The sequence below is a fragment of the Morone saxatilis genome, unplaced genomic scaffold (genome assembly GCF_004916995.1).
Source record: "Morone saxatilis isolate NCDOM2014 unplaced genomic scaffold, NCSU_SB_2.0 Contig15, whole genome shotgun sequence".
In the NCBI taxonomy this organism is placed as follows: Eukaryota; Metazoa; Chordata; class Actinopteri; family Moronidae; genus Morone; species Morone saxatilis.
In genome coordinates, this window is record NW_023339707.1 from 17,933,701 (window position 1) to 17,950,170 (window position 16,470).

The 16,470-nt window shown below is 41.3% G+C and overlaps 3 protein-coding genes across 7 annotated transcripts in view; 2 read left to right on the forward strand and 1 right to left on the reverse strand.

Annotated features, from left to right (window-relative positions):
* LOC118324338 (IQ motif and SEC7 domain-containing protein 1-like) overlaps nt 1-9,939 on the forward strand; it is an 87,326-nt gene extending 77,387 nt beyond the window's left edge. For 4 of the 5 annotated variants that reach the window (XM_035656623.1, XM_035656627.1, XM_035656625.1 and 1 more), the window contains 7 exons: nt 1,199-1,228; nt 1,955-2,080; nt 2,168-2,267; nt 2,510-2,671; nt 2,988-3,164; nt 4,888-4,937; nt 6,272-9,939. In XM_035656623.1, the coding sequence (XP_035512516.1) occupies nt 1,199-1,228; nt 1,955-2,080; nt 2,168-2,267; nt 2,510-2,671; nt 2,988-3,164; nt 4,888-4,937; nt 6,272-6,808 (1,182 nt within the window). In that variant the 3' untranslated portion in view covers nt 6,809-9,939. The remainder of the gene's footprint in view (nt 1-1,198; nt 1,229-1,954; nt 2,081-2,167; nt 2,268-2,509; nt 2,672-2,987; nt 3,165-4,887; nt 4,938-6,271) is intronic. The other variant, XM_035656626.1, reaches the window with a different exon arrangement.
* A 750-nt stretch (nt 9,940-10,689) lies between these two features.
* Nucleotides 10,690-12,047, forward strand: gp9 (glycoprotein IX (platelet)). Its single transcript, XM_035656629.1, has 2 exons — nt 10,690-10,868; nt 11,187-12,047. Exon 2 carries the CDS (start codon nt 11,188-11,190, stop codon nt 11,932-11,934), a length of 747 nt encoding a protein of 248 aa, XP_035512522.1. The 5' UTR covers nt 10,690-10,868; nt 11,187; the 3' UTR covers nt 11,935-12,047.
* A 1,287-nt stretch (nt 12,048-13,334) lies between these two features.
* zgc:77375 (uncharacterized protein LOC402927 homolog) lies at nt 13,335-15,647 on the reverse strand (the record flags this gene model as incomplete). The annotated part of the gene is given in 7 exon segments (XM_035656628.1): nt 13,335-13,731; nt 14,261-14,449; nt 14,574-14,748; nt 14,868-14,901; nt 15,008-15,101; nt 15,200-15,312; nt 15,444-15,647. Coding segments are annotated over 7 exon segments (1,206 nt in total), but the record flags the coding sequence as incomplete, so codon positions are not given.
* Nucleotides 15,648-16,470: the final 823 nt, after the last annotated feature.

Sequence of the window (16,470 nt, forward strand, 5' to 3'; positions counted from 1 at the left end):
TGTCATCCCCTCTCTCTGCCCCTCTTTCCTGTCTCTCTTCGACTGTCACTATCATGAAGGCAATAAAAGCCCAAAAAATAAAAGGCATGAAATCAGTCTCTGAGGCATCTTTGGGCTATTAGATGTAGACAGTGTTGATTATTCTTTAATCAGCACTCACAGAGCTGTATCTACCTAGAATCACTTTCAATAAATGGAAATTTCACTCCTGATTTACTGACCCCAAAACCTACAGAATTTAAGTCATATAAGGAATAGGGAGATTTAGAACATTTAAGTTCTTTGTACTTTTGGGTATTACTGTGTGATAGGGGAGACATGCCTGGGCTTAGACCTTCACGCTGCTGATTTTAACACACCCAAAGCCCTTGAGAGATGTCACCCAGTGCTGCAGTCTGATGAAAAATGGGCACTTTTTGCCACCTTAGCACATTATAGTTCTTACTTAGTTGTAGAGGGAGAAGTGGTTGATACCAGTATTTAATTAACCGACATACGTTACATACGCTACGTTGCAATAATTTGTTGATTCATTAATCATTAGACAGTTTATATCTGTCTATGAATACTGAACAAGAGCCATTATCTAATTTATTTCTGACTGTGCTCCAGTCTCTCAGGAGCAGGGGGAGCAGCCTTTCTGCATTATTCTGCAGGCAATGATGTCTTTTTCATGTGTGAAGGTTAAAAATGTGATTAACCTATGCAGCCTCAGGGAGAGGCATGTCTTGCACAGAGGACTTTGTTTCAGTTGGTTTCCAGTGGGATGGATAGGGTGCTCTGCCAGTAATAATTTAATATATGTATTAATGTTGAAAAATGATCCCTCGTCACTATTTAGCTGCAGAATTAAAAGCCCAGGAGGACTCTCAGTAAAACACTTTAGTATAAAACGACATTGGAATTCCTCTCCGTAATAATCAGGTCCACTAGTGCTGCTCAGAGTGGGCTTCTAGAGGAGGATCTGTTTTCATTCCAGCATCACTACAGACTCCCTCGAGTCCAGCAGCAGAGAAAGACCTCCACCCTATATACAGAACACAAGAGGTGCATGCATCATCAAGGGTGTAGGTGCATAGCCTGCAACGGCAAAATCTTATATGTGCTCATTAGTAAGCAAGAGAGATTGAATTTTCATATTATGAAAGGCAATAGTAACATAACAGCTGCAACATCTTCTTTGTTCTCCCTTTTTTAGATCGGATCTCTCCACCATGGCCTGGGATGTGTAAGTAGGCTAAATATCCATAAATCTAAATATATTTGATCATTTGTCATTCATTATTTCACTGTATGTGCACAGCTTCCTGTCTCTGAACATTGCAGATAATACACATCATACAGGTAGTTTTAGAGTCATATTACCTAAAGAGACAGGAACTTTTTCACCCTGAAGCACCACATCTGTTATTGAGAGATGAGTAGTCAATGCTCCAGGCAGAAACGATAAACGATACATTTTTGGGCGGCATTGAGCTGCAGTGTTTACAGATTCTGTGCTCAGCAGGGTGCATGGCATCTACCATGCAGATACCTTCCAGTCACAGACCTAGCACTAGCCGTTATTATTTTGTAATGCATTAATGCTAGATATACAGTACCGTTGCCATGGTCAATACTTGTTTTCGTATGTTAGGACTCCTCAAAGTTTAGGTTAACAGTTTAACAGGTTATATCAGTGCATCAAGTAACCTATAGAAAAATTAAGGTAGCCATAGCAACAATATTTACACTTCATGCTATGTTACCAGTTAACTTTAACTGGTGAAACAAACTTAATATGTGTAAAAATGACGGAACAAAGCATTGTTTATTGTTTTTTGTCCTTTACCTACGCCTTCTTTAAATTCTGCTCAGAAGAAGAGGTGACCTCTGTTTCTTATTACCTTGTGGACTGAGGCCATAATGACCTCTGAAATGTTGGTATCTGTGCTTTTTTTCCCTTGCCTTGTAGGTGCTGTCGCTGCCCCATCGCCGGCTGGTGTGTTACTGCCGCCTGTTTGAAGTTCCAGATCCCAACAAACTCCAGAAGCTGGGCCTGCATCAGCGGGAGATCTTCCTGTTCAACGACCTCCTAGTGGTAAAAGCCCCCTCCTCTTCTATCCTCTCATATCCTCTCCTCTCTCTTTAGACCAGCCCTTCAAATATTCTTTTTACATGATTTCAGGTAACCAAGATTTTTCAGAAAAAGAAGAACTCCGTAACGTACAGCTTCCGACAGTCTTTCTCTCTGTATGGGATGCAAGTCATGCTGTTTGAAAATCAGTGTAAGTGGCATTTGCTTTTATTCTGTCTCTATCCCTGTGATGTGTTTTAGCTAACAGTGTTTACATCACAGGGTTTGATTTAGCACGGTAAAACATCCAGCAGAAATGGGGAGTCAAACCAATGGGCTGTGACATTGTTTATACTTCAAACTTCAGACAGATTTGTCCAATGTGTTTTAACTTGGTTTTGATCAATGGTCCCTGTGTAAATGTCTCTCCCTCTCTTTTTGCCGTTGCCCCAGATTACCCAAATGGAATCAGACTTACATCAGCGATACCAGGTGCGGACATCAAAGTCCTCATCAACTTTAACGCACCCAACCCCCAGGACCGCAAGAAGTTCACAGATGACCTACGAGAGTCCATTGCCGAAGTCCAGGAAATGGAGAAATACAGAATAGAGTGTGAGCTGCCTTTTTTTTCCACCCCCTCCCATCCCCCCTCTCACTATGTCTACCTCAGGCGGTGTAAAGTAGAAACAGGGCATGTTCCTCATTACTCAACTGCGGCACTTTACGAGGGAGAATTTTTACAGAGTTCACAGGATGGCTAACAGAAAGGAGAGCTGTGTTTTTTTTTCTGGACATTCAAAATGCAATCTGTCATTACACATGAATAGGATGTTGAATGATGTAGATCAATAGTTGACATTCACACTGCCAGAGTGAGATGTAAAACCACTGCCACTTACCTCAGTCTTTCCCTGGGTTCTTTCCACAGCTGAGCTGGAGAAGCAGAAAGGGGTGGTAAGGCCCAGCATGTCACAGAGCTCCGGCCTGAAGAAGGAAGCTGGCAACGGGAACATGAACCGCGCTAGTCTAGATGACACCTACGCCATGGGAGAGGGCCTGAAGAGGAGCGCCCTCAGCAGCTCCCTGCGAGACCTCTCCGAAGCAGGTACAGCCAAAACGTCTTTGCTTTTTCCAGCCGGTTCTTTAATGGAAAAGCACTCTCCTTCTGTCATCCAGCGCTCTGAGATGATACCAAGGGGATAAAATAGCAAAATGTTGTTTCACGGCACCATACATTGATTTTAGAGCTCTTCTTTTTTAAATCTACTATCTAACTCGCTCATGATCGGATAGTTTGGTCTGGACAGTGTGTCCTTCAATGTTTAACTTCTCTTGTACTTACTTTGTTTTAGAGAGACTTAAGGTGTGCTCCACATTTTTACAATTCAAGACTGAATACAGACCTATTTGAGAAGAAAGTTAAATGTTTAGAAATGCGGTTTTACAAGATTTGTCTTCTCAGTGATGAATGAAATTGACAGGCAGTTCTCACCCTGACCATTTGGAGTTTATTTCAGAACATTTCCATCCATGTTTTAATCGTCACTTCTTTTTTTAAACTTGGCACTTTTGCACTCCTAAGTTTGTTCTATCCAAAGACATTTCATGATAATCCTATGTTTTATTCAAACATCATGTGCCATTTCCTCTCACGTATATTTGTGAACCAAACAAATCGGTGCTGATGTGTACCATTCTTTAAGCAGCAACAAGATCAAGATTTAGTCTCAGTCTTGATGTTAACAGTCATTTCACATCCATGAATATCAGTGTTTAACACAGCCGCTCTGAAGCAAGAATACATTTCATTCATTACAGATAACAGCTATGTGAAGTTATCAGGTGATTAACTTGATAACAAAATGAAATCCAGTCAGGGGTCTGCCTCACTGTTGGTAATACGATATGCTTTGTTCTCATGATCACTACCTCAATGGGAAATGATAGGTCAGTCAGTGAAAAAGCGTGTAGACGTCCCTCAGCCCTCCTGTCTCCTGTGTTTTTCAGTGCAGGATGTGGCATGTTAGTGGGGTCATTTTTGTTAAGTGTTTTCTTTTTCCTTTCCTGCCATACTCCCATTCCATGTGTATTTACTGTGTTATTTCCATACACATCAGGTATTTTCCTGTATATGTGTGATTATTGGTCATGTATCATTGGCTGAGTGTGCCTAACAACGGCAAGAGTGCTCTGTTCGCCCTCAGACCTGTATATGCCTGTACATCCCATGTGCAACAACCACTGTATTGCTTTTGATGTGTCTCCTCCTTTGTGACTGTCACTGAGACTGGCTTTTCGCCAACTTTGACCCTATTGAAAATCTACATCTTGTGACAACATTAAGAGCGAGTTGTCATATTTCAAGTCAAAAATCTGGGAGAAAATTTGTTTCGGCATCAACCCTGTTTAAAGTTTTTAGCCCGCAATCTTTTGGTAAAACTTAACTGTGGACATTTCCTTGGTCTATTAGACTTGATGCTCATGGAGTCCATATTTGTTGAGATTTCTGGAAATACATTCAACATTTTTAAGTATCACCTGACTGAGCTTCCAGTTCGAAATGCGTTGAAAAACCTAAATCACTGAAATTTCAATGCAGCTTTAGTGTGAAGATGTGACTTCACTATACAGTTAGCCACAATACCACCTGTCACCCACCACCCACCCAAACCTGAACGCGCTCTCCTCTTCCCGCCCATATTTGGACCTTACTCACAGTCACAATCCACTGCACTGCCCCCTACGGGACTGGTGGGCGGCCTAAACGTCTGTAGTCGATCCAGGAGTGCTGTCGATCTCTAATCTGTGGTATTGCATGTCTCGGGCAGGCAAGCGGGGGCGTCGCAGCAGTGCAGGATCACTAGACAGCAATATGGAAGTAAGTTGGAAGCAGCTGGTATCCAAGCTACTCTCTATGTGATGATGTGCACTGTGAAAACACACCATTTATTTTTGGTCTTACACCTTCTTTGCTTCATAGACTCAGTCCATTTGTTTGGATCATTTATTTTTCTTCCTGGGATGCCTTATAACCTGCTTGCCTCAGTTAGTGTGCATGCATGGGTTGCCTGCCTCTGATCCTAGCCCCTTTGTGGAAGCCAGAGATCTCCTGTTTTGGTCATGTTATATGACCAATATACACTTTATCTTCAAACAAGCATGACTCTACTAATCCCTCCTCTGATCCCTCCCCTTGTCGCCTGTCTCTGTCTTTCATTCAATCATATCCAAGCAGTTTTCATTTGGTTCTTCTTCTCTGTGCCAGGGTGGTAGCTCTGTGAGACACTAGGAAACTGTACATCTTCTGCAGCCCCTTTCCCTGTCCGGGTCTTTCTTTTTTTCCTTAACCACAACTTCTTAAATGCTGTAAGGTTCAGGGAGGAACGTAGCCTTCATAGTCAGAAGTCTGCTGAAGGGCTTCACACGGACTTATAAAGATGTGGATTTCATTCATTCATCTTTCCCTCATTTCATGTGTCCATCAGTTCATGTGTTGGGTTGAAGTCTGGGACCCTGAAAATTTCATTCTGCTTTCAAAAACGTCATACGGTCTTTCTCCAGTCTTAGATGAAGCATGTGCCAAAGGAAACGCTTTATCAGGAGAATTCATATCTGGATAGTGAGCAGTGTTGGACCCAGAGAAGGGGGGAAAGTGTCCAGGCCTGTTGTGAAGTCTGCACACAAGAGCTAGTTTCTCCTGCCTTCTGACTTCTAGTTGAATGCTAATGTGTGGATGACAAGTTTGCCTGTCACATCCTCTGCATGTGGAAACTATGCCTCCATTAAATATAACAAGTTGCATGTGTGACTCTTAGAGGGTTTGGCACACTGACTGCAATGAAGATGAAATGTTGTCTTTTCTACCCCTGTTAATGTCATTATTTATGCTCTGAATGGTATTAATTTATGTAATTACTCTTGTTACAGATTTTCTGTTTCAAGCCAGTTAGTGCCTTAACAGCACAGCTCTTTTGAATATAGGCACCATTCATCTTGAAGCTGAAGTATTCCTAGTGTTGCTGCTGCCTACCATGAAAACATTTTTAGTTTCTCATTTGCATGCCCTATAACATTTTGCTACTTGTTTACCTGAAATGAGAAAACTGTGAATTCATCCTGCTGGTGCCTTGTAGCTGCAGTTTAGTAGCTGTTGTGCAGTAGCACTTGCACAGAGTCTGACGGACATGCTGTTACCTTTTTTCCTGCCTGCAGGGGTCCATCATTAGCAGCCCACACACACGCCGGAGAGCCACCACGCCACGTGAGGGCGCACCACGCGGCCATCCCTCCATCCCTAACTCAGCATCGACTTCCATCCTTGGGTCGCTCTTTGGCAGCAAGCGAGGCAAACCGTCATCTCAGAGCCACTCTCCTTTCCCTCCACCCGGTCATCCCACTCTCATATCCCACAAGCCCCACCCGACCAACCTGCACCACACAGCACAGGTAGCACATACAGTGCAGGCCCAACTCCATGGTCCCCATTCCCAGTACTGCCAAGTCCCGCAGAACCCTCCGCCTTACCACCACCACCACCACTACCACCCCCCGCCCCACACACAGTACCACCAGCACCCAGCCTACGCCTCACACGCACACCAACACGCCCATTCACAGCACAGCCATTACAGCCAGCATTCCCATCATGCCTCACACTCCCAGCATGCTCCTCACCACCACAGTCAGCAAGCGGGTTCGGCACCTGGCGGACCCAAACCCAAACACAGTGGCATCAGCACCGTAGTGTGATGCTCCTAACACAGAGAGGAGAAGCGAGGAGGGAACTTAATGAAGGAGGGACAATTGCTTACACCAAAGGGACTGACAGCATAACTCTATGGCCTGTCCACTGTGTTTTACTGCTGCTGTGATGGAAACCAGTCACATGCAGTCACCTTTTTCACCTCCAGGTCCAACTAATATGCAGGATGGAAATCGGACTCAAATCTTCCACCAGGGGCCTTTTACTAGTTTGCCTGATCATGGGCCTGGCCCCATCAGGGCTTTGTGGGGGTTCTGTACAGGAAGATGCTCTATGTTTTCCACACACACCACTCGGCCGTGATGGCTGGAGAGAAAATGTGTTTTCTCACCAAGCCGCTCTCCACTGCTTCATTCCCTCAATAACCTGTCTTACCTTCACATAATCAGGAGGAAAGACGACCTGAGACGAGAACATGGCTGACTGTTTTCTCTGTCACAATTGGTTTGCAGATCCTACCATCATATGAATGCAATTTGTTGTTGCCTCCCGTAGAGCTCATATGTAGTGGAGAACCTAGATATAATCATTTCACACTAACTTAAATCAAAGGACAGGTTAAACAACTGAGTCGACCGTCTCAGTCATTGTAGTTCTAGTGCTGTATTTACTGTAGATGACAGCTATATGTGTTGTCTCCTAGCTCTCATAAATAAATGTGCCAATTATTAATGCATAATCTATTTAGTCAAGACTTCATGTACAGTATATTGTGCGTAAAGTAATTTGTAAGATTATACTTACAATTATTATTATCAGCAAAAATGAATTCTATCAGTATTATACTGACTCTGTGGTAACAGGATGTAGATCTGAAAGGAGTGAACTCCCATTCAGTCCGGCCTATAATCTATTCTGGAACTTTTGCCTTTCAAATGGATCAGAAGGAGCTTCTGGATGGCAGCTGTCGCATATGGGCCTCAAAACGCTGTGCTGTCACAGCTGAAGCCTCAAAGCAGACTTTTCCTGTCAACTCTCACGAATGATAAACAGGGCTGGTTGGTTGTTTTAATCTCAGTTTACTACTCATACTGTGGCTGCTTGAACTGTAAAAAAATAAATAATAATGAATATTAAGAGTGAAAAGACATTAAACACACTTGAAGGCTCAGTTTATGTTACAAATGGACCCACAGAACGTGTTGAACATGTTAAGTCTGTTGCCTTTAACATATGCGACAGCTGCTCTCTTGACTCTTCAAGTCAAAAATAGAAACACTTTTGAAATCTTCTTTTGCCTTGTTTAGTATGTTTATGTTATTCACCAGCAAGGTTTGGTGAGTGAATAAAATCAGTTCTTGCATAGTAAAAATATTTTTTTCATCTTTTTTCTATCATATGTGCAATATCTTTGTACTGATTTTGTACATTAAGAACAAGGTGTCCCTCCAATTTGTGCGTTTTTTTTTTTTTTTAATGTTGCGTCATTATTTATTTATTTTTTGTTTTTGACCCCTGTCAGAGTCTTTCTCAGTAAATTAATGTGTGGCTGTCCTCGTGGTCTAATGAGAGGTACAGACTTGGAGTTCAGTGGAATGTCTAGTAAGTGATTTTTGCATGTAATGTTATTAATGTGAGGCTATCCTCTGCACATTGTATAACAAATCAGTGTTACCATAGCAAGTTTAAGTGCAATCATGTTCAGAAAATGCAGACTTGTACTAAGAGTGAAAGTTTGTTATCTTGTTTTCCAAGACAAGATTCAGGTGAAAAAAAAAAAACTTTTTTCATTTAGGAATATATAAATACTTACTTACACAGTTCACAGTGGAAAGAGGAATGTGTGTATATATTTTAATAAAAGGAATATGCTTCTCTTGGGGCTGAACAGAAATATTTTGCTGGATAAGCACATATGGAAGAACACTTTCATTTTTTCAGGAAATGCAATTATAATATACAAAATGCAAACTGAACAAAGGAACTGGGTATATGTAAAGAATAACTTTCTACATTCTACAAATAAGAGTCTATTCTAGTGTGTAAATTAGTGACAGTAAACTGTTTGTCCCGATATTCAGGTTGTAAAATGTATTTTAACATTCACAAATAAAACCATTGCCATAAGTCAGGCTTATTCTCACACATTTTTCCTCATGGGAATTAACAAGGAAAGTTCAGATGACAGACATATCACATTATGGGACATTAATGATCAGTTGAATGTGTCTTTCCAGTGATTTCATATCTTTGCTATAATTCTGAAATCTTGGGACGATGTAAAACCGAGGAATCTGTTTATTTTGGTGTGTGTTGTAGTGCTTCAAATGTCTACAGTCATTCTTTGTGAGAAAGTACCCCAACAATGCACTGCATGGATCATCATGTGTCCTATTCACTGTGAGCTGATGGGGAAAAAGAATCAGCCTATAAATTTTGACTTCTCCTTTGGTTTTGATTAATTTGGAATTTCCTGATGTTGACGTGTTCTTGTTGTTCCATGTTTGGCTGGTAGTTATTGAAGCTCGGCATGCATTTCATCAACAAAGCCATTGTGTAAATTACAAACATAAAGAACATTGCACTTCTGTTGCTGAGGGCTTTCATCGTGTAAATATGGGATTTTGGTGTGCAAACTGATAAACTGCTTGGAAGGAGGGTTTATCTTTATGAGGCTGCAAAGGGACCAAGCCAGGGGGTTATAGGAACTGTACATAATGTGTATAGGATCAGCACTCTATTCTGATACCTGCAGTTAAGATCAGGATGTATATACATCACCTCATAGATGGATTAGAGAGGTGATATATGAACATATCGATTGTCTCTGCGTCCAGCTGTCATGAACTGACATTTGCTGTAGAAATAAAAAACAGACTGTTAGAAAGTTCGCTGCCATTTACATCCAGCTCTTTTTTCATACATGCAACACCTACCACAAACACACACACACAAACACACACACACATATACTGTACACACAAATATACACACATCCTGCTGCAAGCTGTTCAGTCTGGCGTGAGACACATTTTAAAAAAAAGGAAAAGACAAGAATGGCCTCATTTATATGTGCATTCTGTTTGTACAGTGAGTAGTGAGTCAGTAAGACCCCAGTTATTGTAAAACTTCAACTGTGACAATGTTGAGAAAGCAAAATAAACGAATATATGACTTATGGTACGCATGTGTTGTTCTTGCTCTCTGGTGTATATGAAGTTACCATTCCGTAGAAAATGCTTTTTCTTATTGAACACTGAGTCGGCTGTCAGTGTAAATCAAAGGATTTCCCCCTTTTTTGTATAATGCATATCACATTAGTGCCTTATCATTAGACTCTCATATCTTCCTCCAGTGATACTTTCCACTAGTGTTGCAGCATTTCCACTAGAGGGCATGCATTAAAGTGCTTTCAAAGGGAAAGGAAAATCTGTGCCATTACTCCACCTATGGGCGAAAAGTGTACCTGCTGCACAGATCCTCATAGGATCAGTGAGTGATTGTTCTTACTCTTACCTCTCAGCTTTAAACCACTTCTCTGAAGCTGTAGAAATGTAAAATTCTTTCTTGGATTGTAGATTTTCTTGGATTCAGCCACGATTTATGTCCAGAATTTTCTTTGGCCTCAAACTCATTATTAGCTCAGTATTTGGCTTTCAAATATCTTGTAGGTAAATTCAAATTCACATAAAGCTGTGCATGCTCCAAGCTGTATTTTGTAGTATAGTGCCCCCTGTGCCCTCGGCACTGTAATGGATGTCAGTAATAAACACTGTGTGGGAGAGCTTCAGATAGCCCCAGCCGCTGTTTTTTATAGATTATAGAACTCTTATCTCATTTAAGCAGATGGATTTCCTTCATGTCAAATGCACCATAACCGTGCAGTGCTATTGGTGCGTTGCTCACACTGACGTTGCCCTGTGTGGGGTGTGCGATTATTATTCAGAGTTTAATAACACGCCCGTTACAAAACGGGGACACCTTGAGTTCACAGGAACTTTTTGGATACTCTTAAGCTGAAATGCAACATTAGAGCAGAACAGTATGATAATTTAAGGATGATTGGAACCACAAGACGTAACTTCCATATTGGTTTGACTCTAAAAGGTTTGTATTCCTTTTTCATTTTAAAATAGGGGAGATTTTACATTCACTTTGTCATTTGGATATATCTGAATACTTTTCTTTAGGAAAGATTAAGGATGCACAGCTATATTTAATTTTGTTCACCTATAGATGTATTCTTTTTTTTGCAGTAAACAATTAAGAACATTCTAAATAAAGACTGTTTTTGTTTGCTTAATGTTAATTTAGCCCTAACACAGATCTATGGATAATCATCTAAAGCATCCTCTGTGTTTTTATTATTATGCAAACTGGAAATTAACAGTACAAATACAGAATAACATGTTCCTAATCCTGCAGGATGCTCTCCGGTTTAAGCTTAGCTGTCCTCCTTCTCCTGGACACATCAAGTGCACACAATACTTGCCAACCCTGCCTATGTTCAGACCTCCTGTCTGATGGTCTACAAGTTAACTGCAGCTCTTTAAACCTCATGGAGCTTCCTCGTCTGCCCTCAGGCACCACAGAGCTCTATGTGCAGAACAACCGGCTCACCTCAGTGCCTTCCGGCCTGTTTGACAAATTGGTTGGTCTGAAAAGGGTCTCACTATCTAGGAACCCCTTCCACTGTGACAGTAGGATCCAATACCTGAGGAACTGGTTGCTGAAGAACAGGGATATTGTCTCAGAGGAGCCCATTTGTGCCAGTCCAAGCTCTGTGGCTCAGAAAGCCATTACTGAACTCAGTGATGACTCCTTTTCTTCCTATGCCCTGGAAAACTGTACAGATGCGGCTTATAACACCATGATGGGAGTGATGCTATGCTGCCTCATTGTTCTGCTTCTGATGACCTTGAGACTAGCCAAAACTTCCACCTTCATTCTGTACATAGATGAGAGACATTCAGGATTGGAGGCCGACTCTTTGCGCTCACTTAAGCCCAAACACAGGAGGAGGCTGCACTCTGCACTGTCAGAGGCCAGGCCGTACTCTGACTCTCTCACTCACGAGGAGGATCAAGAAAAGCCACTTATCAACATGGAGTTACTGCCGCAAGTACTGGATGTGTTGCACAAGAAGCACAATATAAAGATAAAGGCTACCTGAGGGACCTCTTTGTCTACTACGGTGGAATTACAAAAACACTACACAATGGAAAGTAGAATTGAGGGCGATAACAAAACATGGTGTTTTTGCAATAAAGTTGTTTTTAAACGCTAAACTGCTACAGCCATGTCTCCTGACGCTTCTTCTGTGTAACTGCCTTTTTTTTTTACAATGTAACCTAAAAGGTCCTGTGCCGTAGACTGCACGTTATAATATGCTATACACTGTAGAATTTTTGGTTAAAGCTCAAGAAATGTACAGATACACTAACAAAAGAGCATTGAGAACTATTTTGGGCTTGCAGTTGTATTGGAAATGACTGAAACCTAATTGGAAATGGCTAAATACTCATCAGTCTATGTCTGTGAGCTAGTTAAGCATTCATGTTTAAAAGCATAAAGAGTTTCTGCATATCTTGTAGAAAACTATACACATTGCTGCCTGTTACAGGTGCCTCCACAGAGTGATCAATACCATGGCCAGTTCTTATAAGTTGTGGTTCATTTTTGAGAGAAAAATCACACAAACAGTTTGTAACAACAAAAGCATGTGTAACTAATTCTTATATTTTCTTAAGTTACGCTATTTACAATGAGTAAATTACTACAAATGGTCAAATATGAAGTGGTAAAATCTTTTGATTGGCATTGTACTAAATAGCTTTTGCTTCTGGAATTACAATTTTAAAGCATAAAAATTATTTTCTATATTATGATAATCAGGTTATGACGATATGGTAACATTTAACAAAGATGAAAGTCTGACAAAGTCAAAGATGATCTGTGCAAATACTAGTCAACGCTCTCACATCTAGACAAAATGCAGACAGGCAGTACGATTAGAGGACAATATTGCACATCAAACAGTTGTTTTACAGTAAAAGTATAACTCTCATATTCATGCATAGATTTTCCAGGATAAATGACTAAAAATGCAATAATAAAAAGTAGCCTGTATAATAATAGGTCAAATGTTATCTGAATATGCTTCTTAAAAACACTGGTAAATCTTTGTAATAAATATAGGATGGTTTCAGGATTTGTAATTATCTAAAACATTACTATCATCTAAAAAAATACTTAGTTGGGTCAAATAAGGCCGTTCTTACACTTTTCCTTAATGAAAAAACCTGTAATTAAAGACTATCACAAAAACAATATAAAAGAGAGGTTGACAGTAACAGTTACATGATTAATTTTCTCTAAAGTTTGTCTCAAAGTTTAAAGTTTAGAAGGTGACCCATATTTATCAATGCCCTGTCAGGTTGTCAAACAAAGTCCACAGTGTTAGGCTCCTACAGGTTTATGCATTAAGTGGTATACCCAGTTTAATGCCCTGCCCCCCTCCCTCTTTCTCTACTGGGACCTCCGTGATCACACAAAACCTGTTGGCTCAAAACTCTACTGAGGCACAAACTTCTCCTGCTCAAAGATGAGGTCAACAGCTTCTGCCACATCCTGCACAATGTAGCCGGGCTCCACCAGTGCAGGGTCAAATCTGAAGTCCCGGTGCCCGTGGAACACAGTCTCTTTGATGCAGTGATTTGCATCAGACGGCACCTCTGCGTTGGGGTTGTAGACCCCCGTGCAGACTAGGACAGACTTACAGGAGGTGGCAGCGGGCAGCGCCAGCTCGCTCTCCCACATGTTGTCGAGCTCCTCCTGCTGGGGCACGGTAGTGGCGGACCCTGTGGCGGTCACCATCTTAGCAATGGCTTTGGGGTTCGTTCTTGCAACTCTCTCCTCCAGGTAGCGGTTGTATAGGTTGGCGCCATAGATGTCAGTCATAAGGTTATCCCTGAGAGTGTAGAAAGTGGGAAGAGATTATTCAGTGCCTCAGGCAGTGAGCACAAAGCTAGCCTGGATACTGATATGTGCAACAATGTGATTATTTTCTGCTGCTCTATCCTACTCCACCGGTGAAGGAGCAATTAAAGCAATTATGTAGTGCCGGCATGCGAACACAGAACAGCTGCACCAGTACAAAAGCAACACTCGTGATAAAAAGTTGAAGTGAAACATGCAAGGAAGGTGTGATATGTTCTCTAGCATGCTTGTGGGCAGTTGAAATTTCAGAGTTCTGTATTTTATATGATGTTTCTCACGGGATTATTGAGCAACGCATTAGACCTTTCCGTTTTTTAAATATTGCAAGTCAAAATGTGAGGAAAAACACTTTCCAGTAACTGGCAAATAAAAAGCCATGCGAAGTTAACTTAAGTTTGGTATGCAGTATTTGTTCCTGTTCTCTTTTTATTCAAGTCTCATCACTTCCCTAGTTTATTCCATACTACCTACATACAGTGCAAAGAAAAAAAACAACGTACCCTATAGCATAAAGTGAAGTGACGGGATGTTTCCACTGCATCTGCATGGCCTGGCTTCTGATGAGGTACTCAGCAAAATGGTAGGTCAGCTCACTGGGTTTTCCCATGAGGGCATCATACTTCAGGTCTTGACCCGTTACCTTCTTATAGATGTTTTCTAGGCACACAAGAAACGTCCCATGGCCAAACCTGAGACAGAATTGAATACAAGGGGATATATATTTACATTTGGCAGCTTTCGAGAGACTGTGCTTAATTTGATAATGTCAATAAATTTAATCTGTGAAAGCACTGATTTCTTTGTAAAGGTTACCGTGGAGAATGTGCCTCAGCCATCCACATGAGGTCCATGTTGCAGGCCAGCAGGGGGAGGTGAGACATCTTTTGGGTTTTGTGAATGCTGCTGAGGTTACCGTTGGTCAACAAGAGGTCAATTATCAGCTGCAGGTTGGTCTCCCATCGGATTGGCTCCCCAAACAGAATCACAGCTGTACGTGGAATTAAAAGTTGAATGATAAATCACTTTGATATCAATATTAAACAAACCGATGCCAGTGAGCAACTATGAGACTGATAAACGTTTAAAGTAAGAGGTACATGTTCTTACCTTCAACCTTAGGAAGGTTGCCAAGTGGGTTGGACTGAAATAAAAGAAGAGAAACTAAACATGTGCTGTTGTGTGTGACTTAAGAACAGTTTGATGTTTATATAATCGACACATTTCTGCACCAGATTTGAATATCTCACCGGCAGTTTAGGTCTCCTGTTGTGATCCACCATGTCCAGCAATGGGAATGATTCCCTCAGCATATCAATACTGACAACATTCTTAAAGCCCACACTAAAAACAGAGGGTTGAGGACAAATGAAGAGTATTATGCAAATCTAATTTAAATGTATCACAAGCAGAAAGCGTAACAAAGCAAGAATCCAGGTTACTTTTTAGCGATTTCCAGGACTGGTCCCTGTCCTGACACCAGCACACACTTATCATGAAACTTCTTAAACATCCTCAGGGGACTGTGGGACATGATGACTTGATCTTGTGTAATCTAGAAATAGATCAAGGGTTGGAAGGGGTTAATAGCAGAGGTGACATGGGACACCAGATTAATAAAAAGGATCTACATAGAACAGTCATTAAGCCTCTATAGCAATTTCTCTCTGCAGCTTGACAACTCACAGGCACTCCCAGGATGTGAGAGAGCTGGTCTGCTTTTGTTTGTCGGAGGCAATTCCCTGCATTTGTGACAAAAACAACTGGCACCACAAATTGTCCCTGAGAGTCGACCAACTTCTCGAACGACTTTTTTGCAGCAGGGATTGGCATCCTCCCACGGACAAGCACGCCATCAATGTCGAACAACAGCCCAAAGCTTGGCTGTGGCTGTAGGAGAGAAGGACAAACACGGGTTCATCGGCCAGACTGCAGGCACGAAATCACAGGGTGTAGAAAAACAAGCAACGCTGCGTGGATAAAGGAAGGGTGACTGACGTATGACGTGCTTAGTCAAAATGACCAAAATTAGGGTGAAATGGTGATTCACTAAATACACAAAGAGCTTTAATGTGGCTGAGGATGAAGTGAATTTGTGAGATTGCACATAATCAACAGCTTTATTTCCACGGGGGAGAGTGGGTGGGGGTTTGCAATCAGAGTGTTAAATGACTTAAATTTACTTTGTAATATGCATGTCTGTGAATATTGTTTCCACACATAATGACAGTGTATTTCTAAAAAAAAAACACATACTAGTGACAGGGCTTGTCTCTGCATTGTGGCATAAAATGGGTCCTTTTTTAAAAAAAAAAAAAAAGGTTTGCATTACATTTCTGCAACATAGGGGGGCAGCCTCAGATAATCCATAGGGTAAACCTATGGTGACACAGCAGTACATAGACATAGGGGTGTTTGGTTCCATTGTTAGCATTTTACAAATAATCCTACAGCTAACATGTTAGTATAAAGGTCCCTTTGTGCTTTTTTCCCCTTCATTGTTGCTGGGGCTGAGACACCCAGCCAGGAACACAGTATATATCAGCTACTGTTTTTTCTCATGAGGGGAAAAATACAGTGAGCTACAGCTGCTGTTAGATCCCCTGTTGTTGTTTCATTCCCTGCCAGCGCATCCACATCTGAGTAAGTTGCATGCAACGGTCGATTCGATACATTTTAACGCCCCCCAAAAAATCTACAAAAAAAAAAAAAA

What these genes read in the sequence shown, in the direction of transcription:
- gp9 (XM_035656629.1), top strand. Translation starts at nt 11,188, where the DNA reads ATGCTCTCCGGTTTAAGCTTAGCTGTCCTCCTTCTCCTGGACACATCA.